This window comes from Nyctereutes procyonoides, unplaced genomic scaffold (genome assembly GCF_905146905.1).
Source record: "Nyctereutes procyonoides isolate TBG_1078 unplaced genomic scaffold, NYPRO_anot_genome, whole genome shotgun sequence".
Lineage (NCBI taxonomy): Eukaryota > Metazoa > Chordata > Mammalia > Carnivora > Canidae > Nyctereutes > Nyctereutes procyonoides.
The window spans coordinates 30,317,668-30,344,314 of NW_026575122.1; the positions used below are offsets into that span (position 1 = coordinate 30,317,668).

A 26,647-nucleotide genomic window follows, 5' to 3' on the forward strand; every position below is an offset into this window, starting at 1 on the left:
CCTAGCACATAGTAGGCACTCAATAAATATTTGTTGATTTCTTCATGTAAATTTTTAAAACACACAAAACTACACTGTATGATGTTACTGGCACCTAGTTATGTAGAGTAAGAGAAATCCATGGATAATAACTGATGTAGAATTTATTTTTATGAAGGGTAGGAAGTCAATAGGATTGGAGAATGGAACAAAAATGCTTTAAAATCAATCTGACTTTTTTTAAGTTGTGAAAGAAATACAATACAACGTTTATTAAATCTGTGTTGTTAAATCTGAGTATATATAAGTATTGTGCTTTCCTAAGATAGTTCATAATGAAAACACAATTATGTGCTTCAAAGAGATTTGAAATGACAAAATGACAGAGATAGAGAACAAATTAGTAGTTGTCAAGGTTTCGAAAGGGAGCATGGGGGAAGTGCTTATAAATAGGAGCTCTTGGTGGTAACTGAAAAGTTCTTTATCCTGCTCCTGGTACTGGTTATGACCTACAGGTAATGAAATCACATAGAATCATACACTTTATACCAACATCAGTTTTGTGGTCTGCGTGTGCTACAGTTATGTAAGATGTAATCACCAGGGGAAACTGGGTGAAGGGTATACAGGTCCTCTCTGGCCCTCTCTGTGCTACCTTCACAACTTCTGTGAATTCATAGTTATTTTTTATAAAAAGGGAAATATGCGGCCCACCCAACAATATAATTTCTATTTGAAAGATGAGACAAGTAAGGCCCTGAAAAAGAAAAGCCATTTTTGGTAGGTGATGTATGGGACAGGACAGGGAGGCCTACAGAAGCTGCAGTTTTCTTTGAATAATCAAATCAACAAATGTAGCCCTTCCTTAGGATGCTGATCTAACACTGACTTCCTAGTGAGCAACTCAGACTGCATAGCATAGTTGCAGATCCCAGATATGAAAACAGGATAAACTTGCCTCAAATCCCAACTCCATCACTTAGTAAAGGGATGGCCTTCTACTTCAAACTCTTTAAGCCTCAGTTTCCTCTTCTGCAAAATGGGGACAGTGTCAATATATGCTAATATGGTGTTTAAATAAAAAAAATGTGCAAAGTGCTTGGCATAAAACTTGGCACATAGCATAGTAAAAGTGCAGTTAAAAGTCAAGAAACACAGCCTATTAACTGTGAAATAAATCCAAATATGTTCACTATTTGTCCCTAGGACCCTCCTTTGCATGATGCCGTCCAACCATATAACCACTTTTTGTGTTGGGTGAAGTGTAAAGGTTGTTATGGAGAAACAGTAAGTTGTGGATAAGTAGAGATAGGGGATGAAGACAGGAGTGAGGCAAAGTACCTTAACTGCCTACACCCTCTATTTGTTATTAGAAAGTAGTTGGGAGACTCAACCAGAAGAAAAAAGGAAAAGAATAGAAAATAAAATGACTTATTTTGTTTGTGTAAACCCACAGACTACAATAGGACATAATCACACATTCAATGCCAAAAGAATATAGACCCTATCAGGTTGACCAGACACAAAGCCAAAAATAGCCATATGCTTCAAGTTCCCAAAGGCTATTGCAAGACTATAGATTGTGGCTGTTCAAAATTAAAAAGAAAAATAAAGGCACTTCTTTTCCTTTGGTCACGAACTAAATTTAAAACTACTGAAAACCGATTGAGTCTCTGAGAAGAGAAGGATCGGGCTCTGCTTTCAGTTGGCGGAAGAAGAGGATTCCAGCTCCAGAAGCACACACACACACACACACACACACACACACACACACGTAAGAAATTGTAGACTCAATTTATTCTCAAAAGGTACATTAAAGTTGACAACAAACCCACTTGAAATTCTGAAATCAGAACAACAAAGAATTGTAGAAAGAATTGGTCTTTCAAATGAATTTATAGTGACAGGGTCTGCTCCGTGTCTGCAGAAATACATAAATCAGGTAGCTAAAAAAGGGAGCAATCTAAAATACAACTCATTTTTAGAACTAAATCACAAAAATTAGTAAAAATATGTGAAGTTTTCCTAAAGTTACTTGGAATCAGTAAAATATGCGTCTATTATAAAAAAGAAAAAAAAAGGTTGAGCATATTTTATTTTCAGCAGTGAGTGAGATTCCAAAAGCACAGCCATTCCCTTCACAAATGCTTTTAAATCAATAATACTTTTGACAAGGTTTTAAGTACACTAGTAAATCTAAGTTTAATACCCACCAAATATTTTGCAAAAGTAATGAAGTCAAGGTAATAAAAGAACCCTCAATAAATCTCTACTTTTAAAGTATTGCTGACAAGAAGAATCGGTAGTCTGTGTTTCTGGTTGGCTTATTCAATTTGACATAGTAGCAGAATGTAGTAAAATTTGCTTAAAGTACTGGTTACATAATGGTGAGATTCTTTTTTAATTTTTATTTAAAACAAAAATATTAATGACCTACAAGTACTAATTTTTCCCTTAACTCCCAGTGTTCGAGAGCTCATATTCCTCCACCAACTCCCTTATGTAACATTCTTTCTAGCAATGTGAGCAAATATGTATTCATATTATCAGCTCTCAGAGCAACAGAATTCTCTACAATGAATTAATTTCACATTAACTACAAAATAAAAATAGAATTACATATAAAGAAGCAAGATAGAAATAATAAAAGGAACCAGATTATTTCTTCTTATGGAAAATAAAAATGGAAAAAAAATCACATCAACTCTATCAGTAAATTGTTAAATAAAGGATAGATTTGGTAAAGAATATCTTCTAAAGTCTTCATGGACTTAAAAAGTTGTAAGAGTTGGACAGTAGGAATTATAATAGTTAAGAAACATCTTTGTTTCACTTTTAAGCTTTTTTACAGAATATGTAAAGAGTTGTAAAAATGAAAGTACTATAATATTGAAGGTCAATTTTAGTCAAAATGAGAGAAAGAGATGCAGTTTAGCTAAAATTTCCTATCTCGATTTCCTATCCTAGCAGTCTCTGCATCTCTCCTTAAATTTAAATATATTATTAATTTGAATACATTGCTCTCAGAATTCATATTATAAAAATGTATGTATGTGAAAATGTTAAAAGCATCCAACCTTAGAACCCAATTTATTTCTCCCTTCTTATTTCAAAACAATTTATTTCCAAATTTCCAAAGCAAATAATCTCCCAGGTGCTTCCTGCCAGTTGTAAAGAACATTCTATTTAGGGACAACATTGGAACAACACATTTCACCTCCTCTCTCTTCCTGCTGGCTTCCAATGTGTTGCTGGGAAATAAAGAGTTTGAAATTAGGAGTTTTAATTAGGGAGGCTTTCTATGCCTGTTGGTTTATTTCCTTTATTTTAAGGCATAAGTCTCTGTATGGTGGTGGAGTTGCTTACAGAGCCACAGAGGCTCAGACCTGAAATGGGAAAGTTATTTTAATGTAGTTCAGTTTGTTTTTCCTTCTTGCTGACACCTAGATCCTATTCTGATGTGACTGTGTCTTTGTTTAAGATGACTTTTGAGGGCAAGTGAGTTGTGTTTCAAAGGGGTCATTTTCCAAATAAGCATGTCGTTTGTGGAAAAAAAAAAAAAACAGAAACAAAACACGTGTGAAAATTCTGTGATTCCCAAAGAGTCGGCTATGATCTAAAAGGTATTTTGGGGTGCTACAGTGAAGACTTACATACCAACTTAATAGCAACTTGAACCACAAGTTTTTTTAATCATGGCTTGTATCTGGGTATCTGGTTATATCTTGGTTTCATCTGTAATAGGTTTTAACTATCAAAACCTTAAATTAAAAATAAGAAATGAAGTATTTCTGTATTTCTGAAGTATTTCTGTGAAGTATTTCTGAATACTTCTGTGAAGTATTTCTGGACCACTTTAGGCATTTGAAGTCATAAGAAGAGCAAATACCCCATGGCAGGGAAAAGGGGGCTTGTAGAATCAAGATACAGAGTCACATCACTGTGGTCAGAACCACACTCAAAATTATTTCTCTCTCCAGAACCACTTATTAGTTGCAGGAAAGCAATCAGTTGTCCGGTTCTCTGGTATTACCAGTGGGTGCGAAGAGGGTAAGTGGCCGGTATGCAGAGAAACAAATACAAGGGAAAGCAAGAAGAGAGAAAACTGGTAAGAGGATAGAGAGGAGGGACGACAGGCTTGTCTCAGAAGGAACTTTGTACCATGGCTGTGCTTAGTCAATGTCTTTTGAACAGAACTAATCGAAGGTGATATTGTGACACATTAAAAAAGGAAAAAAAAAAGAGTTTCTCTGATTCTGCCCTAAGATTTCTCAAGACAGTCCGTTGTTTTAACTGGAGCTACAGGCACAGCATGAAACCATGTGCGTGCTCCCTAGCTCTGGATGTCTCTGGTCAGGCTGGGTCTGAGGTTCTCAAACTGGGTGCTGGGCCAGGCCTCTGGTTGGTTCTAAAGGCCCCAGGGCAGAGCACTAAACATACCAGAGACATAATTTCTGGAATGGAAATTTAACTTCCAGGTCATTTAATTAGCAAATGAACAAGCTCATTTGGTCTCAATACTAAATAATGCTGTTTAAAAATTAACAATATTTAAAGGAAAATCCTCAAATGTGCTTATAAGTGAGAAGACTGTAAGTTACTTAAGCCTGAAATATTAATCGGTGCAACCCTTTTGGAATATGATTTGGAAATATCTACTAAAATGTTAATGCACATAATGCTTTGGCCCTAAAATTCCACTGCTAGAAATACACTCAACGTATATATTCCCATAAGCACAGGGCAATATTGACATAGAGATTTTTTCCCTGCAACATTGTAATAGCAGAAAATTGGAGACAATCTTAATTGTACCCACTGGAAAGGGATCCATTCAATCAGGGATGGTGCAGTCCTAGGATGGAATACTGTGCGGATGTCAAAAGCAATGTGGTTGAGCTTTTTGTTACAAGAGCTATGAAGCCATGCTATACAGATATGGAGAGATCCCAGGTATTAAAAGAAAAAGAAAAGAAAAGAAAAGAAAAAAATCCAACAGCAGAGCAGCAGGCATAATATATACTATCTGTGCCTTTCAAAGAACCGACTTAAATATCTGCTTGGCTTGCGTTTTACAATTCTGGAAGGACAAAAAAAGCAGCTTTTAACCATGGTGACCTCTGGAGAGGAGGCTGGCAATTTTACGTTTCACTTCCTATGCCTCCGAAGCGATTCGACTTCTAATCCTGGTCACACCAACCACGCGGCTGCTTTCGGCATAATCAAGAACTGGCTAAGGCGGCCACGTAGGGGAACCCACGCTCCCGTAGCCCCCGGGAGCCCCCTGCCCGCCGGGCAGGACGGCCGAGGCTGAGCCCGGGTTAACCCGTTAGGTGCAGGGGCCGGGAGGCACGGCCTCGCCTCTCAAGGCCCCGCGCCGCAGCCGCAGCCGCAGCCCTTGGGCTCGGGCGCGCGCTGCGCTGGGCGCTGGGCGCTGGGTGCTGGGCGCTCGGTGCTGGGCGCTGGGCGGGCGGCTGCGGGGCTCGGGTCTCCCGGACGCTGCAGGAGCAGCGGGAGCAGCGGGAGCCCCGGGAGGCGGCGGCGGGGGCTGGGGCGGGGGCGGGGGGGGGCGCCGAGCTCCGCGCTGCAAGCAGCAGGCTCCGCACCAGGGACGCGTTCTGGATCCTTCGGCGGCGCCCGGCGGGATCGCGTCGGAGCCCGGTGCACGAGGGGCCCGAGCGGGCTCGGAAGCTCCCGGGAACAGAGCAGGCAAAGCATCGCCGCCCAGCTTCCTCCTCCGGCAGACAGACAGACGGACACACACACACACTTCCTTCTCCTCCCCGTCTTTTTTCGCGCTCCTCTGGCTGGTTCCTAGAAATATCTACGGGGCGAGTCGTGCACAGAAATCGCAGTCAGCCTGTCGCGGCGAGGGTGGTGTTTACCCCCTTATTCTGCCCCGAGTTGTCTCTTCTGATGTTTTCATGAACCTGCTCATTAAATGTCTTGGGGGGGGGGGGGTTTGAAGGTCTCTGGCCTAAATAGGTCTTCCAAATATGAAAATCTCCTCCACCGTGATTATATTTGAATAATACATTTAAAAAAAAATAGTCACTTTGCTCCCAGAGTGTTGTGAGGCTTCACGGCAGTGCCAACAAGTAAAAACTTGTTACCCAGCCAGTCAGTGTTGAGGGAGAAGCCAGTACGTTTAAAGAAAAATTAACTCCTTGCATTCTCAGGTAGTATCTCTTAACTTCTGCGCTAATCGGCTCTAACTTGCTCTTCACAGATGAAGAAAAGGGCTGTGATTTTCATGTACAAATTAGAGGGCTAACTTTTCCATAGTCCTTTTCTCCCAAACCCTGCTCTCCCTCCCTCAAAAAAAAAAAAAAAAAAAAAAAAAAAAAAACAGGAACAGTAAGCAAACACATCTCAAGGTTAACCCCAAAGTAGTCTCTCTAGTTATTGGGTTGAGAAACATTATCTAGAAAATAAGGGAGGGGGGGAATGTACCTTTTTCTAAAAATTTAGGGGCTCATCTAGGATCAGTAGCTAAAACTGTAGCATCAGTAACTCTTAAAAGTCCAGATAGTTGCTTATTTTTGCCATAAATCCATATTAACAATCCAGTACCTTGGCAACTTTCTCAGCTTTGGCAACTAATGGAACGTGCTGTTAACAGCCCTCAAAACTAAAGTTCCTTTATTTCTTCTGCCACTTGAGAAAAAGTTCTGCCACAAAATTCTAATAACACTAAGTTCCTACAAATCAACTTGGAAACGTCTAAATGTGTTTTTCTTAGAAAAAGTGCCAGACATCAATTTTATCTGGCAACCATCAAAATACATCAGACCACAAAACTATACATTGCTGGACCTCACAAGAAGCATAGCGAGGAATTTCAGCCCGCCGATCAAATGCTCAGCTGCAACTCTATCTGCAGTCTACAGACACCGACACGGACACGACACCGGAATCAACCTCCACTACCAAGCCAAGTAACAACACCCCCTCCCCTTCCCACATGGAGGAATGGGTGCAAATTTCAAATCTGCCTTCTCAATTTCTGGTTTGAGATTAGGTAGGATTATTCAACTCACTGTCACACTAAACTCACTTTCACAGAAACAACCAGAACGCCCGAGTAATGAAATTTTTATTTGCACATTCTGTGTTATTTTATATGAAGTCAAATGACAGAAAACACGGGAATTTAGGTAAAAAGGCCAATTTCCTAGAATGACACGGTCCGTAAAATGTGCGCAACTAGAGTATGGCATAGATGATGTATACGGTGACCTCAAAAGAAGAAATGCCTTGGGAACCTATCCTTCATTCAACATCTAACATGAAAAACACAGTGAGGATTACAAGGCACCTTCCTGCAGAGAATTTGCCATCTAGTTAGAGAGGATAACACTGCAAGGGTTCAAAGGACCGTAGGATTGGCAGGTGGAGAGGAGGGGGACCGAGGGGTAATTTTTCATTATGTCTTTCTGCACTGCTTTATTTTCTTAAAACCTTGCCACATGTATGGCATTAATAAAGGTTTGAGAGTTGAGCAACATTAGGGGTGGAAAGGAAGGGACAGATGTGACAAACAATAGGAAGAATTCTGCTCTAGCCAGAAACCTGATGGGGGAAGTAGGGTGCGTGTAGATCTGTCCCTCTGCCTTTAGGTCCCCCCATCTATCAACAAGTACCCTGCTGTCTCTAGAATCTCCCACAAATTCTTCCTCCTTCCCCTCCTCCCCACCACTGCTTCAGGCTGAACGAACCCCTTCACAATCCCCTTCCTCTGGTATTTGAGTTCTGACCTTTTTTGACCAGGTGGGCAGTCCAGCAAGGGGACTCTGGACCCCTTCTCAGAACATTGCCTTTAAATCATATGCATTTTTAATGCACCATTAAATTATAATGATTATAATTTTAATTATATAATTATAAAATTATGCAGCTCACAAAAGATGACTTCTATTAAAATGGACATAACACATTTTTTAAAGTTGTGACATAATAACATATGTTCTTTATTAGTGCGTTGAATGTGGGTCTCAAATGGCTACAGTAATTTCACTTTAGTGAAAAATGTAAAGGGTATCTTGAGACACCTGCAGCAACTGAGGTGCGATATCTATATAACATATAATACATGTAATATGAAAACACCTGATTTCTCTTGGTGGTAAACTCATGTCTTCGGCTGGTTCTACTGTGATCTGTTGCCTAGATTGATATGTGAAGGAAATGCTTGATTTCAGTTAGACATTACTGACAAAAACAATGTCATTTTTTAAATCTTCCTATCCAAGTTCACAGATCCCAAGCATTCTATCCAGGGATCTCTTGCAAGCCCAGGGGCTAGATTAAGAAGCCTTGCCTCTAGGGGCATGCCCCTCCAGACCAGCGTCCACATTGCCACCACATCTGATGCTATCATTCTCCAGGTCCGAAGTCTTCCATAGCTTCCCTCACTCCCTGAGGGAAAATGCAAATGTTTCTGAAAGGCAAACAACATCCTTGGTGCTCTGTTCTTTGCTCACCAACTTGGGCTCCTCTCCCAACTCTTGGAAGTCCCTCCCTCTGCTTGCGGCTAGGCCAACCCTTTCTGTCAGGGCCAGGTCAAAAGCTGCCTCCTCCCTGCTACCTTCCCTGGTGTCTTCAAGCAAACCCAGGTGTTTCTTCTCTGCTTCCACTGCCCATTGTACATACCTCACTGTGGGGATTCTCTTACTGCCCTGTAGTTGCTGGCTTGGGTGTCTCGCCACCACCCAGAATCCCTTGGAGTCAGAGACTGTGTTTTTGAACCTTCTGCTGGACCCTCCCTAGTGCCTGGCACTATCCGATGCTCAGTAAATACCTGATGAACGACTGAGTGAACGAAGGACTAAATAAATGAGAAAGATAAATATAAAGAGGTAGGGGCAGCCCTGGTGGCTCGTGATTTAGCGCCGCCTTCAGCCCAGGGCCTGATCCTGAAGACCCCGGATCGAGAGTCTCATGTCGGGCTCCCTGCATGGGTCCTGCTTCTCCCTCTGCCTGTGTCTCTGCCTGTGTGTGTGTGTGTGTGTGTGTGTGTGTGTCTCATGAATAAATAAAATCTGAAAGAAAGGAAAGAAAGAAAGAAAGAAAGAAAGAAAGAAAGAAAGAAAGAAAGAAAGAAAGAAAGAAAGAAAGGGAGAAGTCAGAGATAACACTGCAGTTCCTGAGCTGGGTGAATGCAGGAAAAAAAATGGAGAATGAAGGAAAAATTGTGTTCATAAAATTTTAAATCAAGTACGTGTACATATGCTAATATTTCAAAGCTATTAACTGATGAATGCAGCAGAGTTTAATTGTCCATTAACACACAGCATTTATTCTAGTATGGACTATGATAAGGATGCTACAGAAAAAGACTCACGCTGGAAAGAGGATGCATTCTAAAACAAGGTTTGCAAACCCCACTGTCTGGAATTTAGAATACAGTTTCCCTCAGAAGTGAGTTAAAATTAGTAAGAAAGTGTCCAATTTATCTCACAAAGTCCACTTGATTTGTCATGGGCCTGAATGTCTCCATGTTCAATGGAAATACGGTTCAGTGCTATTGTCATATAGCCAATTAAACAAAACAGTAAGCAGGAGGAGTGAACGTGAACACCATTTATCCTGAATATTGGCATTGGAGAAAAGACAGGTTTAATTTTAGCAGGGTGAGGAAGTCCAGAGAGAGATTTATGAAGATCAGCAGGAACTCCTGGTGACTTGGGGAGCTTCTGAGGTTGGTAGCCCCGGCTCTTTAATATGTATAATTTCACTTCAAGACTGAAGACTGTTTCCTTTTGGCTCACACAAAGGAAAGAGAGAAGCTATTTTGCAGTACTTGAAAAAACTTTTGGAAGACAAAGGGGAAGGAGGAATGGAATTCAAGAGGCTATGTGTGTCCTATAAAGGTTACCTGAGGTCGAATTAGCCAAAATAGAATAAAAAAAAAAAAAAAAACACAAGGGAGCAAGCTTTATATGGCTTGGTATATGTTGGGTTATTATTGTTGCTCACCAAATATTTCTGGTTTTCTCCCCCTCCTGGGCACAGGGGAGGGCCGGACTCCCTGGCCCCCTCGTGTCTGGGTGGCACCATTCTGCAGAGTGCTGGCAGATGAGTGGAGAGAAGTTGACAGGGCATTTAAACAACAACGAGAGATCCTTGGCTTTCTCCTTTCCCACTGGTTCGGCATCCCAGCCACATTTTAGGAGGTGACTGCTTTGGCAGCCTGGGTTCTAAAATGACTTAGGAGTCCCCCTGGTGACACCTGAGGGGTGTCACAGAAATATGCACAGACCTGTCTGTGCAGAGAGATCTGTTAGATAGAAACCGTCGCTGTTTTGTGCCACTGAGAGCGTGGGGTCGTTTGTTTTGCAGCATAACCTAGCTTCTTATGACTGACATGTTATTCATCTCGTTCACCTCCAGAGAAAAGGGAAGGATGAGAGGGATGAGACCATGTGTTATGGCTGCCCCGAGATAGAGACCTAAAAGAGAACAGAAAAAGGGAGAAGAAGTTGTAGAGCCTCTGGATCTTCCCCAGCACTAGCTGGGGGCTCAGGACTTGGGCATATCTTGTTGATGAAAGACCCAAAAATGCCCTAATTACAAATCAGGCAGACAGGGTCCTAGTTTTCTTGCTATTAACTACCTGTGACTAGAAGGTACATGGCCTCACATACATCATTGAGGTACATGCTGGCTGGAGCCCTTAGAGCTTAACAGCATTTGGAAGCTTGCAGAAAAAGGATGGAAGAGTGAGTAAAAGCATGGATTTGGGAATCATACTGGCTTGAGTTCAAATCTTAGCTCTGCCTCTTAAGGCACTAAATCCCTCCATGTGTCCATCTCCTTATCTCTAAAATAGAGATAAAAACCGAATCTACTTCAAAGGTTTGTTGGGAGCCCTAAATGAGGTCCTATCTGTAAAGCATCAAGTGCAGGGCTAAATGTTCTAGGTTTTTCCAGTCCCCTGGAAACCCAAGAGCTGGCTTATGAGGGAAGGGTCACCTCATCATACCCTGACCATAACAAATCCCCTGGCCTACTAAGTGCAGTTTCAAGCTGCATCTCATGGGAGCACTCAATCATTACTGAGCCCCCGATGTACTCCCGCCTGTGGCAGCTGCACACCCCCTTCTTCCTAGGCTATCAAGATCAAAGGTGTGCCCCACTTTAAAACAGATGCAGGAAAATCCAAATGTGCAAGATGGATAGATTGGGGCAGGATCAATCATACTCCAAGATTCTTTTCATGTTACCAAAGAATCCAAGATTCCAAAAGTATTTTGCAGGTTTTTTCCTTTGCTTTTTCCTTCTTTCTTTTTTTCTTCCTTTTTTGACTGAACTGCTTGACAAAAGGAAAAAAAAGGCCAGTGGTTTCCTTGTCCACTGAGGATCAATCAAAAAAGAGAATAATCTACATAGGTGGGAAAATGACTTGTGAAAACACATCCTTTGCCCACGATTTTCTAGGAGCACATCTCTGACATTGGTCAGGGAGCAAAGACAGCCGTCCAGGTCCCTTGATATAGAAAATGTATCCAAAGAGTTAGTGCGGTCATAGATGACACACATCATTCATGTTTCTCCATCACAACCAAGATCCAAAGCCCCAAATTCAAAGTTGTTGATGACAAGGTCCCCTCAAAGACTGACAGCCAGGTGAAAACATACAATGCTTCGAACTGACCAGGATAAAAATGGAATCAGTCGACTCCAGCTGTGAAAAAGTCCACAGTTAAAAGGAAGTTATTATATATTTTTTTTCAAAATATATAATATATGATGATGTGCAGAGGTAAAATCTACACTATAATTTATGTTGAAACTGAGACTCCACAGAGATGAGGAGCTCGCCTCTCCTGGGGCCGCTCCCACCCCACTGGGAGAGAGACTGCGCTCACATCTACGCACTTGGGGTGCGTCCCTGGAAGGCATCAAAAAGCAGGAAGGTGCCAAGCTTCTCATTTTCCAGATGACACAGAGGCCGTAAGAGATTCAGTGTTTGGTCTTAGGTCAAGCGACCAGAAATGGGTCCCAAGTTTTGCCAGTCCTGAAAGCTACTGCATCTTGACCTCCGCCCACACTTTCTAATCGATTATGTTCTTTCCAGCTTATCTCTGAACTCAGCCACAGACCCTGCAGGCAACGGGTCCTGTGACGGGAACAGAAACAACCCCCGAAGAGTTAAGGACCAGGCGGACACCCGCGTGATGGGCGGCAAGACAACGCTCGGCCTGACTTCTGCTGCCCATGCACGTGTACCTACTGACCATTCTCCCACATTTTCCTTCTAGAAACCTGCAAGCCTTCTTGTTCTCGGCACTCTGAAGGCAGTCTTTGAGACGTTAGGCCGCTGTCCTGGCGGTGGTGTTGGCCTCAAGGAAGCAAATCCCCTTCTTGCTTCGCCACCTTTCTCTTCACCTTTGGATTTTGTCAGCGGTGAGAGGTCGAACTTGGCATGTTGGGGACCCCCTGAGCCAGGGGCTCTTGCAGTCCTGCACCCCAATTACAGTGGCAGTTCCCACTACTGCACCCCCTTCCTTCTTCCTGAGACTGGAATTGCAAGTCCCCCAACTTGTTGGGTATGGAAGCCAGCCACCCGTGGGAGAGGGAGAGAGGGAGAGACAGAGAGGGGGAGGGGAGGGAGAGGGAGAGGGAGAGGGAGAGAGAGAGGGAGAGGGAGGCATCTGCAGGCCCTCAGGCCCCAGCGCCAGGGCACTCGTGAGCCTGCAGGCAAGGAAGAGGGTCGACATCTGCACCCCTCCCCATCTTCTCCCCATCTTGTCTCCTCCCCTCCCCACACCTACCCAGTCCCCATAACTCCACCCCTGCCTGGTCCAGGATGTTTTCCAAAGGGGCTCCAGAGGGATGATATCCTTACTCCCCATTTAAAAGCTTTTATCTAGGCAGCTGGGTGGCTCAGCAGCTTAGCGCCTTCAGCCCAGGACATGATCCTGGAGTCCTGGGATCGAGTCCCACATCAGGCTCCCTGCATGGAACCTGCTTCTCCCTCTGCCTGTGTCTCTGTCTCTCCTCTCTCTCTCTCATGAATAAATAAAATCTTAAAAAAAAAAGCTTTTATCCATTGCTCTCCAGATAAATTCCAACCTATCAAGATCTACAAGATCTACCGCAACTCGCTCCCTACTCTCCTCTCCCACTTTCAGAGAAACACCTTTCTCGCTGAGGGAGTCTAAAGACTCCTTGTTACTCTTTAATGAGCAGACTCAAGGCACCTTCCTCCAAGGTCTCCTCGAACCCCTCAAGGTAGGGTGATGGCACAGTGTCCACATGTAACTATTATTGCCTTTAGCGTGGCATTTGACAATAAACCCTTGGGAGAATTTAAGCTCCGAGGCAATGTGGGATAGCGAGACACAGATCTGGGCTTCAGAGCCCAAAAAAACCTGGGTTCAAGTCATGATCTCACCAGTTCCTGGTTAAGCTATGTTCTTTCTCCAAGCCTCAGTTTCATGTTAAACACGTGGGGAAATACGTACCTTCCTAGTCTGTTGCAAGGATTAAATGGACTGACAGTGCAAGCCATAGAACATACGAGATTGTTTACTAAGTGTTCCTTCCTCTCCTCTCCATCTCTTCCCCTGGGCTATAAGAGCTCAGTCATGCAAGAACAGTTTTTTATTCTTTTGTATTCCTCATGAATAATACAGCAGGCATGCAATAAAGGGGAGAAAGAGGAAAGCAGGTTGAGAAGGGATGGAGGGAAGAAAGGAGGAAGGAAACTAAATAATGAAATGAATCAGTGAATGAATGAAGCTAGAAGCGAAAAAGAGACCCTGATCTGTTAGAGCTGAAAATGGTATTTAAATGTTAGTCACAGGGCTTTGAGAATGTCCTGTTCCTCCCATCCTAACTCTACAAGAATATCTGCAGACACTACTGTGTCACTAGGAAAAGATACTGAATCAAGAGACTGGCCAGGAAGCAATGTAGTTCAATGTAGGACTGGTACACAGATCTTTTTTTTTTTTTTTTAAGATTCCATTTATTTATTTGAGAGAGAAAGAGAGAGCACATGAGCAGGGAGGGGGAGGCAGAGGGAGAAGCAGACTCCGTGCTGAGCAGGGAGCCTGACCACGATGCGGGGCTCCATCCCAGCACCCTAAGATCTTGACCTGAGCCAAAGGCAGACTGAGCCACTGAGGAACCCCGCACGTTTATTTTGTTAATGCATTCCTCAATTTGTTCATTCCTATTCTCTCAATACTGAACTTGTTACAAGGGAGGATACAAATAAACTGATCTCACCCTAGAGAGGTCTCAGTTATAGAGGACGCAATACCCCCGTCAGCGGTTGTTTAACCAGACATCCAGGGAGGGGGAAAAAACGCCTAATTTTTTGTGCCTGCCAATTTCTGTGGTGCAACTATTCCCACCGTGGCTAATTTCAATCTGCCCATGATTTACCCATGATGATTTAGCTCCCGAAATCCCTAAGTATAATGGGCCCCCTTCTCCATGGGGGGATGCATTCCAAGAGCCCGAGTGGACACCTGAAACACGGGTAATACCAAACCCCACGTATACGGTTTCTTTCTATACCTACATACCTATGATAACATTTATTTATTTATTTTTTAATTTATTTACGATAGTCACACAGGGGGGCGGGCAGAGACACAGGCAGAGGGAGAAGCAGGCTCCATGCACTGGGAGCCCGACGTGGGATTCGATCCCGGGTCTCCAGGATTGTGCCCTGAGCCAAAGGCAGGCGCTAAACCGCTGCGCCACCCAGGGATTCCCATTTATTTATATTTATTCTTATTTTTTAAATATTTTTTTTAAATTCTTTTCTATTTATTTATGATAGTCACAGAGAGAGAGAGAGAGAGAGGCAGAGACATAGGCAGAGGGAGAAGCAGGCTCCATGCACCCGGAGCCCGACGTGGGATTCGATCCCAGGTCTCCAGGATCGCGCCCTGGGCCAAAGGCAGGCACCAAACCTCTGCGCCACCCAGGGATCCCCTTTTTTAAAGATTTTATTAGAAAGCGAGCATGAACACGGGGCAGGGGCAGAGGAAGAGGGAGAAGCAGATTCCCCGCTGAGCAGGGAGCCCAACGCAGGGCTCGATCCCAGGACCCCGGGATTACAACCTGAGCTGAAGGCTGACACTTCCATGACCAAGCCACCCAGGTGCCCCTAATTTATAAGCCAGCCATCTCATAAGAGATGAGCAGCAGCACAGAAGAAGCACGATATACTGTAATAAAAGTTGATGGGAGGGTGGCCTTTTTTCTCTCTCAAAATATCTTATACTGTGCTCACCCTTCTGGTGGTGATGGGAGAGAAGATGCCTATGTGAGCAGGTGAAGCAAAGTGAGCCACACAGGCGTTGTGACGTCGTGGTCGGCTCCTGCGGACCATCTGACCTTACATCAGAAAGAGGGTCACCTGCCTCCGAGACCGGAGTCGGGCGTGGGGAACCGGCACAGCCGACAAGCAGGCACGACAATGCTTTAACATGGGGCTCTCAGGAGCCCTGGGCGGGCCCCGGGGTTCTCCAGCCCCCTTCCCTTCCTCACACCTGCCACCTTTTTGCCACTAGGTCCTTTATTAACATCCCCGTTGCCTGATGGACTTGGTTGGTGGGTGAATAAAATGAGAGATCAGAGAAGCAGCTGATTTTTCTGTCAGTAGTTCTAGCAAAGGAGATTGAATAGGAAGTCAAATCCATTAGCTAGAATGTGTTTATGGGTTTCTATTATCCCCATTCTCTCTGCCCCGTATTACTGCAGATAAGTGAAAGCAGATGCCCTCATCGAATGTGCAAGATACAAACCCATTTTCTGACCAAATCCCAACTTGATGGCCACAGTCCGGAAAACAGAAATGGGGAGAAAGCAGCTCTGTTGGAAACCTAAGAAAGGTCACATTCATCAAGACGGCAGAGGGGATGTTAACGTGGGACTTGCTCTGGGTACAAACAACATCGAAAATATTTTTCTGAGTGTTAAGAGATCACAGCCACTTTCTGGACCCCAAAGCTAAACAGGAAAAAGCATAGCACACTAACGAGGGGAAGCCGTTTAGCAAACCAGAAAATTTGTATCTTTACATGGTTGGAAACTGGGGAGACTTAGAAAAGTTTTATGAAGTTCTGTGATGAAGTCTCACTCTCTCTCCCACAGGAAAGGGGCTCCTTGGGTGGTATTTATGCTTCCAGAGAAGAGGAAGGCAGCTGGCAGCGGTTCCTTCCCTCTCACTAGCGCTCCGGCTTGCCTTCCCTTCCCTACGTTTCCACCGAGGCGGCACCACGCGAGGAATGGGGCTACACAGACTGTGCTCCTGCTCCCTGAGGAGGCAGCTCAGAGAGGCAGTGGTCTCTAAGGGCCCTTTCTGCTAGGCTCGGGGAAATGTCTGCGGATGGGAACCCCATTCTCTGGGACATGCCGGATCTGAGGCTCCTGAAGCAGTGAGGAAGAAACATCCAGCTTCACTCTGTGATTTCAGCTTCCTTCCTGTCCCGGGCACTTGGGATTCCAGGGCTTTCAGAGGCTGTTGGTTAGTAGTAGTTACAGTTAGTAAAGTTAAGGAACCTGAACTCAAGCCACAGAGATGAAGAATTAGAAAAATCAAAAATACATGAAGCGTGAGGGGCATCTGGGTGGCTAGTTGGTTAAGCATCTGCCTTCGGCTCAGGTCATGATCCTGGGGTCCCAGGATCAAGCCCCCTGTTGGGCTCCCTACTCAGTGGGGAGCCTGCCTCTGCCTCTGCTGTTTCCCTGCTTGTTCTCTCTCTCCCAAATAAATAAATTAAATCTTTAAAAAAAAATTACGTGAAGGTGAGAATTCGTGAGAAAATCTACCTACGCAGGAGGAGAGAAAACCAGACAACCATCGCAGGCTCACTCATTCTCATTCTTAGGGAAGTGAGCAAAAGGGGGGATGGAGAGGCTATTTCTATTCCATTCAAATGAAGTGCAATCTAACAGTGAAGAAGGAGCCTCTGATGCTTTACCTTAAAAAATAAAAACAAAACAAAACAGAACATGCACACAGCAAAAGTGTGGCTTTGGGGTGGGGGGGAGCACTGGCTCCTTGCTTCACAGCTGAAAGGAATAGAGAGAGACTGGAGACAGATTTAACCTTCAGGTATTCTCAATCACTGGATTACCCAGCTCAAGGAGAATATAATTGCCCTCTTTCACTGGAGTAAATAAGGCTGGGCAGAGCTGCGTCAGATGAGCTAAAAGGGCAAACTGATGGCACAACAGGGAGAAAGTAAGGCAGGAATTAACTGTGTCATTATGCCCGAGTGCCGGCAACAGAGACAATGGGCTCCACTGGTGAGGACAGGAGGGTGGGGAGTCACCCGAGCACCCACGGCTGTGAGTCACATCTGGCAGAGGCACAAATGAGATCATAACCCTGCGTGGATGGCAGGTTTTCGGTTTTAAAACAGCAAATAGATTAGAGACATAGCAGGAGTTAAAATTAACGCAGAATTCTCATGTGGACCAAGACCTCAAGAGCACCAGCAGGAGCTTCCTCCTCCAGGGTGGGGTGGAAGGAGCCAAGAACTGGGATTATCCCACCCAGCATTCCAAAGGCCCGCTCTCTCAACTTTCAGGGGAAGAAAAATGTGATGTTAAAAGCACCGTGGGGCTTGCAAGGTAGCAAAGAGGAATCCTGACAACTCACACATAGGGCGCTAAGGGTGCAGCTTTTACAAAGACTAAAGCAGACCGTAGACCATCTGGGCTCAAATACCAACTCTGCAATCGATTTGCCAAGTTGCATGTTTGTGTGCGTGTTCACGCATACACACAAATCTCCTGACTTCCCTGGGTCTGAGACTCTTCTTCAGTAAAATGTCGGAACTAAAATAGAGGATCTGAAAAGTGCTTCCAAGCTTTAAAATTCTAGGAAATAAAAAATTGGGAGTGGTTACAGGCCTCTTGGTCAAATGAAAGGCCTAGAATGAATGACAGCCTTTTTGCTCCAAAGCATTAGAATGGAGACCTGCTCACGGAGACCCTGCTCCCGGAGACAAGAGACAAGACAGGCCAGGCCTCAGCCCAGCTGTTAGATGGAACCACACAGTCTCTCAACCCCCACTATCCTGTGCCTAAACCGAGAAGGGCACGGCCTGGTCTCAGGACATTCCATCCCTGGGATTATTTGATGACGTCTCTGTCTCCTACCCTCCTACCAGGGTACAATTTTCTAAAAGCAGAAAAAATCCTTCCCAAGAAAATAAACACTCCAAACAACTGTCCCATTCTGTTACCTATTTGGATTACATAATTACTATGAAGTCAAGACTTTCTTACTGACATGCCAAGAAAAAACTCTCAGCTTCTAAGCTAAACTGCCTTTTTCTCCACTGCCCAAAGCTCTAAAAAAAAACCCAGTCCCTAAAAAGCAGTCCCTAGAGCCCACATGATGGGATAGAAAAAACGCCACCGCCTCAAATCTGCTCAGAGTGGAAACTCACATCAAAATATTTTAAGTCCATGGAGATAGAGAGAAGTTCTGGGTATTCTTCAATACAGTAACAAAGATAATACATTCCACCCTCACTAATGCCCCAAAGCGCCCACCATAGGGAGAGGATACTGGCTACTTTTCCTGGCTCTGCTGAGGATAATTTAGTCAAGTGTACATCCTAACTTTTTTGGTTTGAATGGGGCTACCAACAACTGGGAACTGGCAACATTTACCAGCAACCAAAAAGGACAGGTTAACCCTCTCCTGACTTATCTCCACACCAGGAAAAAAAACCCCACTGGGGCCAAAGTGGGTGGAATCCCACAGAGTACGTTAATTAAGGTACCCATACTTTTCGCGTTGAGGCAGCAGTAAAAAGGGCCGAGGGTTCCTTTTATAGCCTCTTCTAACTTGTTCGTCTGGATCAATGTAGAAATAGCAGCAATTTGCTCTTCGTAATTCCTCTCCAGGAATAAAAAGGGCTAGTATGTTCCTGGAATGCCTCCGCACTACAAATCAGAAGATGCACTTCCTGTAATCACAGAACTTTGCTCATTTGGTCGGTGGGAAGATTGAGATAATGCATGCTGAGTGAAAACTTGGCACACAATAAACTCAATAGACAGTGTTAGTAATTATTTAAAAACAAACAAACAAACAAACAAACAAACCCAACAATAGAAAACACAGTGAAACAATCCCCACACTCCTGCCTGAAAAAAGACGGTCTCCTGATGCTTACAACGCTCTTGGAACTAGAAGACTGAAATGTAAGGCAATAGTTCCACAGCCCGCTCCAGAAAGGTCTCTGGGAGCCTCTGGTTTTTGCATAGCCAGCCACCTGCTAGTAGTAACACAGGACCCCACCAACTTCTCAGCAGTGAGAAGTTATCAGAGTTTGAATCAGAACAGAAATGCAAAAGACCTTAAATTCCAAAGCCCCTGCCACTGATCCTGTGGAAGTTTTGCCAGAAAACTCAAACATCCCCCCCATCCCCCAAACAGCTGTTGTTAGTGGGGAAAAGGGATAAATAATAAAGCACAGGATCTAAACGTCCTAATGAAAAGGTCCCCATTACAGACCAGACCCCAAGAATATAGCTCATCCTTAAATTTTAGGCTACAGATTCCTCCTAAGGCACACCTAGCGATCTTTTTGTGTTGGACTCTGCTGTTTAGACATGCAGTTACGTTTTCCTTCCAGGCACAAAGCTGTTCTTCAAGAGCTTCATGAAAATACGAATAATTTCATGACATGCGACCAGCAGATTTCACTCTAATTTATAACCCAATTTTCTAATTCACTTGGGGCATACTCATGATCTATGGCGTTTGCTTTCCCAGTAACACACCATAGTATGTAACTATGCAGGACATTTTTTTTTTTTTTAAGGTGGCAAAATGAATACTGTCCGGACTCTAAAATTTAGAGGCACATCCACAACAGTCATGAGATACTGTGTGACAGGAAATAAATAGCCATAAAACTGTTAATTTTTATTTTATATTATGTCTACTCAATCCATAAAAGACTAGGACATGTCACAATTTTTGTAGTTTCTAAACCATATTTTCGGAAGCACACAGGGCATTCGTGTCATGCCTACTCAATTTGTACTAGACCGTACTTGTACTTTCTACACATCAGGCTTCCCAAAATGCAAAGGGCCAATGCGGCCCAGAACTTCAGAGGCAGGTAGGTAATGTCCTAGCTCCTGCTGAATATCTGGCTTATGTCACGAGACGCAAGTTTTTACGGCAACTATTACCATGAACTTGTACGTTCTCTACAATTCAAAGTAATAAGTGCAACTTGTAAAAGTCAAGTTTTTTTTTTTTATTTAATACATTCTAATCAAATAGTAACAGCAGTAAATAAACACTTTGAAAAAAACAGGCAGGTATCCCCCTATATCTGGAAGAAAATTAAGTCAAAGTATTCTACATGGTAGAAGGGAGACAACTGCTGATGTCCATGGTTAGACAATTCAAGGACAACTTGGAAATTTCTACAGCCATTTCCAAAAAAGTCAATGGCAACAGGTTGGGACACAGCTATTTAAAAGGATCAAATGTCTGTATCTACATGGTTTTATTAACAGGGATTGAGTTGCACCTGTAGAGCATGACATTCTTGTCTTTTAGCCTTAAAGGAAAAGACAGAGTCTTTTCTGTGTGCACCAGTTTGAAATGTTTCTAAAATAAGGCTACCTTAAAACGGATTACTACAGTACTCATTCACATCAGAAGAGTTCATACATGTAGTAAAAAGTCAAATATGGGATTTCATGGTCACTTTTTTGGTTGATCTGATTAATTGCATAAAACGAAGGATAAATACTCACAAGCAGATCTGTTTAACAAAACTCCTAGGTACATCAAGAATGCAAAAAGAGAAAATGTCCTACAGGAGGCTCTGATCACCAGGCATCTAAAATTGAAGCTAAGCCTGGGCCAGTTGGGTTCCTTCCACTTCTTCAGTACTCCTATGTCCAGTTCTTCCCCTACTACGGGGCCTTGCACCTTCAACCTAATAGAGAGGAACCTCAGAAAGGCAAGGCATTCTGATCAAATGTTCCTTCAGCCTTTACTCACATTTTGTTTTTAACTCAAAAGGATCAACTGGTCTTGGTTAGCCTTAGGAAGATAAGCATCACTCCGGTGAAAAATATTCGGGGGAACTTTAAATACCTAGCTACCTCGTCACACGTTTAAATTAGATTGGCTTCAGCTGTTTCTAGAATTCCGAGTAGTTATCCAGAGCAGTCACTCAAGTTTTGGTTCTCTTTTACATAGCTGCATTCGGAGATACTCTATATGAGGCATGGTTAGAAAAAGAGAAACACTTATACCTGGAATTTATATTCTTCCAAGTAATCTTTTAGTCTTGTTGGTAAAGGCAGTCCCCAGACGGTACCGGTACATTTGTTAATGGTGAGTCTACAGAGATGTTGGAGAGGTGGTGCTGACGTGTAGAGCGGTTTGGTCAGATAAAGGTGAACAGTGCCGTTCCGGGGGGCTTCTGGGCCCGTCCGCTTATCCTTGCACATCTGAACATAGTAGTCGATCAGATGAACCACACTGTCAAATTGTTTAAGCTTGGACTTGACACATATGATAGAGTCCAATCTGAATTTCCCATCTTGGTACTCGATTCGCAGATTAGTTGGTCCAGCTGATGTTTTAACAGATATTGTTAGTAGGTAGTCTGAATGCGAGCTATCTCTAATCAAGAAAGTTCCTTCTGGTGCCTCTTTTAATTTCTCTTTGGCTTCATTAACAGTCATATTTCCCCAGTACCAACCTGGGGTTTTTGATCAAAAGGAAAAAGAAAAGAGGGTAAAATAGTTATTATCAAGAATTTTTAAAATAGGGCAAATACTTGGCAACAATTTTTCCAGCTCTAAGTACAAGCGTGTGAGTGAAGTCTACCCGAGACTACCATAAATACTTTCGGGAGAAATTCAATGAGAATGTGGGCCCATTTTCTTTTATGAATGCAAACTGAGAGCCAGTTTTCTGTCTTAAGAAGTAACTTTTGGTGGCTGTTCTTTAAATCATCTGAAGACTTTTTCTCCTAATGAAACAAAAGAACATTTGCAATATGACACACTGGCTGACAAAGGGCGATGCTTCTGAGCACCCTTCAAGTAAAATCAAACTAAGTCAGAAGTAAATCAGAAGTTAGAAACAAAAGCCATGCCGTCACAAAAGTGCAAAACCCAACTCCAGTAATTCCAACGGGGTAAAAACAGAAAGAACTTTAATTGGAAGGTTGGTGTCCACCCTCCTGCTGCCCAGATCTGCTCAGGGCTGCATCCCTGTGCAAAGCCCTTGGAAAGCACTGCTGTTTAGCCTTTTCCAAGTGCAGTTCCGGAACAACAGCTCCTGTTTGTTGCTTTGATTACAACTACCTTATCAACAGTCATTGAGAAATGAGGGAAACCCCAACTGATAATTAGTGCTTCAAGTTTACAATCGGCCACTCTTGGACTTTGCCCTAATCCAAAGCCGATCAGCCCCGGCGGTCCCCCAGCGTTCCCGGCTGCATCGGCCCGCGCCAGCCGCGGCCCCGGCCGGTCTTCAACAGGGACTCCGAGCCCTTCTGCACAGGAAGTCTGAGCAGTGTGCTCACCCCCACCCCCACCCCCACCCCTCACCCCCCCACCCCCCACCCCCACCGCATTGCTCCGATACCTGCCCTCCGCGGCCCTCGGCGCTGAGCGAAAGCCTGTGGGGCGGCAAAGACCGGAACTGCGAGGGACTTTTCCCTCTCCCTAGAGCTACCAAAACTTCAACTTTGCCCCAAACGTAAGCTTTCAGGATCCAGATTTTGCAAGCTTCCGTGGTCCGCGGATTAGTGCCCCCACCCCGCCCCGACCCTTTCTTCTTTCAGACGCCGGGAGGCGACAGCGGGCCCCGCGCAGCGCAGGGCTGCCCTGGGCACCAGCAGCGGGGCGCGCTGCCCCGAGGCCGCGCGGGGCAGGGGGTCGCCGGCTGCTCCGCACCCCCCGCCCCGGCCCCGCGGCGCCGCAGTCGGTCGGTCCCCGCCACTTGGCCGCCAGGACCCCGGGCTGCCGCGGCGGCTCCGCTCGGGAGCCGGATGCGGCTGAAGCCGTGGGCAGCGCCGCGGCCACTCGCGCCCTGGTCCCCGCGGAAAGGGAGGCGCCTGGCACTTCCCCGGGGGGTCGAGGCCGCGCACCGACCCCCGGCGGCCGCGGCGCGGAGGGCCCAGCGCCCCGGGAGGCCGCTTCCAAGAAGCGCTTCTCGCGCCCTGCCCTCCCCTGGGCCTCCGAGTCCCTCGAGGGCCGCTGTCCTCTCGCGTCGCCGGGGACCCGGGCCGAGCGGGCATCCTCTCCGCCGCCCCCGCGCCCCGCCCCGAGGCGGCGACGCGAGGCGAGGGGCCGCCGCTCCAGCCGGTCCTCGGTGCCCACTGCGGCCCGCTCCCCGGCGCGCTCCCCGCCCGCAGAGCCCGCCCCGCCGCCGCGCCGAGGCGGCCGGCTCCTACCTGTGTGGCTGAGCTCCCGCAGGGCCTTCGCCAAACGCGCCGCCTCGGGGGTCGGCTCCTCCGCGGGCCCCGCGGGCCCCCACTGGCTCGGCGTCCCTTCCGCGCCATTCCCGGAGGGCTCGAGGCACCGCAGGGTCATGGGAGCGGGGTCACCGCGGCAAAGACAGGTGGCCACCCGCGCTGGGGTCAGAGGGGGCCCCGAAACGAGTCCCTGCGGGGTATCCGAAATGCTGGAGCGGGGGAGGTTGGGGTGCTTCTGGTTCTTCCTCCCCAAGTCCCAGTGCACGGATGGCAAAGTCCCCCGCAAGCGCGGTCACCCACAGTTTGCCTGCAAAAAGAAAGTATGGGGTTTGCTCAGTCCAGACTGGACCCCGCGGCTGGGGTGTGGGCGGGGAGGCAGAGACGTGGACAATCCCGGGGACTCCTCCGCGTCTTTGCTCCTGCACCGCTTAACCCCCAGCATCCAGGGACCGGCCCGGCCCGGCCCAGCTGTGGAGAAAGGATAAAGAGCAGAGCAGGGACCCAAGACCCAGGAGTTGCCGAGGGGGGCGGGGTGGGGAGGGACAGGAGGAGGGTGGGGAACAGGGTGTCTTCCCGCCCAGGGCTACTAGCGGAGCGCGCGGGCCACAGAGCCCGGGCACCTGCGGGCAGGGCGGCCAAACGGGCCCTCGCGAAGGACAAAAGGAAAACCCGTGAAGGGCCGGAGCGATCCCCGGGCGGCACTCCCCAGCTCTCAATCCGCGCCGCCCGGGGGCTCCGGGACCCAGCACGCTGAGCCGCCTGCCCGGGGCGCCGGGTGCCGGAGCGCACGCACGCCGCGCGGAGGCCGCCTCGCCCCTCGCCCCCCCGCGCCCGGGTCCCGCAGGGGCGGGGGCGCCGCTCCCGGGGCCCACTGCGCGGCCGCCGCCGCCGCCGCGGGCGCTGTCGAGGAATCGGCCCCGGCGCGCAGCCCTCGCGGGGGCTCGGGGCCGCACCCCCGGCCGCGGCCGCCCCACGCCGGGCCCTTACCTCGGCCTCGGCCGCCGCCTCCCCACCAGGCGGCCTCCCCCGCGGACATGGGGCGGGGGGGCCGGGAGGGGCCCGGGAGAGGAAGCGTGTCCGCCCGAGGTTCCCCCGTTGGCTTTTAACTTGGGAACCAGATGCCCGGGGATGCGCTGTGCGGCGGCCAGAGCTCTCGGCGCGGAGCGCAGCGCACACCGAGGCGCGGGCTCCGAAGTCCCCACCCGGGGCGGCCGCCGGCTTCCCCTCCGGCCGCGGCCAAGGAGGTGGGAAGGAGAAAGGGAGGAGGAAGGAGCTAGGGCGGGAGGGAGGCAGGCGGGTGGGGAGGAGCGGCGGATCAGGTTATTAGGAGGATTATTAATTGGGATGGCAGTTTGGGGCGGGGGAGGAAACTCCGGAGACTGCCCGTCGCCGAGGAGCCCCGCGAGCCGGCGGCCGCGGCGGCCGCGGGCAGAGCCGCGCCTCGGACCCTCCGGCGCTCGGGAGCTGCGCAGCCCAGGCCGCCCGCGCTCGCGGCCGCGCCCCGGTGCCCTCCCCGGCGACCCCCCTCGGGGAGGAGCCCTGGCGCTCCCCGGACCGTACCTGCCGCCAGCGCCCGGCCGAGCTCCTCCGGCGCCCCCGCTGCCGGCGCGGGGGGTCCTGAGGCTGTGCGCGCGGGGCCCCGGGGCGCCCTGTCCGCGGCCCGCGCAGCGCCGGGAGCGGCGGGCGGGGAGGCTCATGCTTCAAGGGAAGCCCCAGGCCCGCGAGCCGCGGTCGGGCGGCGAGACATGGCAAGAGTTAAACGTCTGTCCCCGGAGCGGGGTGTGCGCGCGACTTCCCGGCCCCGCGCGCCTCCCTCGCTCCCCGCCTCCCGCCCGCCCGCGCCCCGCCCGGCTGCTGCGGAGGCCGCTTTCCAGGAACTTTCCAGGAATCCGCCTCACGTGACCGCGGCCCCCGCTTCGGCTTTAAAGAGGCTCCGGCGCGAATGCGCAGGCTTCAGGGGAGGCGGGCTCAGGGCGCCCGGTGCGGGGCCGCCCGGACCCCGCCCGCCTCCGGCCGCTCAGCGCGAGGGCTCCGCGGGCCGCCGTCTCCCCGAGCGCCCTCCTGTCCCCTGCACGTGCTGTGAGCCGCGTGGGGGGAGGCCGGGCGCCCCCGGCGGCGCCCCACCCCCCGCTCTCCGGCACGTTAGTGGAGCGACAGCGGCCCCCTAGCGGGCCCCGCGCGCCGGAGGGAGCGGGCGGGCGGGCGGCGGCGCGGGCGCCCGGGTCCTCGAAGGCGGCGGGCGGGCGGGCGGCCGGGCGGAGCGCGGCGCCTCCTTAAGCGGCGCTGGCGGAGAGCGGCTCCTCCCCCAGGCGCTCCGGCTCCCGGTCTCCCGCGGCCCCGCCGGGCTCCTCCTCTCCGCCGCCGCCGCTCCTCCGCCGGCTCCTCCGCTCCTTCCCGCCCGCAGCCCCGCTCACCTGCGCCCGCGGCGGGGCCCGGCGCCCTCACCTGCGCGCCCCCGCGGTGCCGGGCGGCCCGGCGTCTGCAGCCCCGGGAGCTGTAGTCCCGGCGGATCCCCGCAGGCCTGGCGCCCAGGCACCGGGAATTCGTTAAGATCCCGTCACTTCCCTGCGCGGAGACCCTCACCTCCTCCCACCGGGTCGGAGGCCACCTGGTCTCAGCTGGAACTCAGCGCCTGGCCTGCACGTCCGCCTCCAAAATGTGACCTACTTTAAATGTGACCTATTTTTTTTTTGAACCATTAACACTCACGGGAAAACCGGATCCCAAATTTCGATAACCATTTTTCTTTGAAATACTATTCTATTGCATCACTGCTCAAAAGCTTGAAAGGTCAATGGCCACTTTCGGTTGAAGCAGGGGCTAAGGGGAAGTTGGGCGAGGAAGGGGGAGGCGGCGTGGGGGAGGCGCGGCTCGCGAGCCTTGCCTGGTGCGCCCCCTGCTGCCCCGAGAGGAAACGTAGGCCAGCTTCCTGCCTTCTGGGCCAGGAGTCGGGGAGCAATGGTTTTCTCAACAATTTTCCTGCTTTTGAGTAAATAACTATGCAGACGATAGGCAAGCGAGCCAGGAAGTGAGGGGGGCATCTTCCAGTTAACAAAGGGCTTTGGCGACGTCAGAGTCATGTGCATGGAATCCAGTTTTGTTTTTTTAGAGTTTTTCAGGTGGAGGGTGGAGCTGATTCAACCCTAGTTGAAACTCCGTAAAGCAGCTAAATGATTTTGCCCAAGTCATTTACTGTCTTTGGACCCTCGGCCTTTTTT

The 26,647-nt window shown here is 48.2% G+C and overlaps 1 protein-coding gene across 10 annotated transcripts in view; it reads right to left on the bottom strand.

Annotated features, from left to right (window-relative positions):
• Nucleotides 1-25,991, bottom strand: part of SOCS2 (suppressor of cytokine signaling 2) — a 77,350-nt gene extending 51,359 nt beyond the window's left edge. Inside the window, exons 1-4 of one of the 10 annotated variants that reach the window (XM_055336537.1) lie at nucleotides 24,990-25,225; nucleotides 23,409-23,736; nucleotides 21,253-21,704; nucleotides 9,547-10,049 (exon numbers count right to left, since the gene is read on the bottom strand). In XM_055336537.1, coding sequence (XP_055192512.1) covers nucleotides 9,954-10,049; nucleotides 21,253-21,704; nucleotides 23,409-23,547 — 687 coding nt within the window. In that variant the 5' untranslated portion in view covers nucleotides 23,548-23,736; nucleotides 24,990-25,225 and the 3' untranslated portion in view covers nucleotides 9,547-9,953. Of the gene's footprint in view, nucleotides 1-9,546; nucleotides 10,050-10,072; nucleotides 10,431-19,876; nucleotides 21,705-23,408; nucleotides 23,737-24,416; nucleotides 24,966-24,989; nucleotides 25,245-25,874 lie in introns of those variants that run through there. The other 9 variants (XM_055336538.1, XM_055336536.1, XM_055336533.1 and 6 more) reach the window with 9 other exon arrangements.
• Nucleotides 25,992-26,647: the final 656 nt, after the last annotated feature.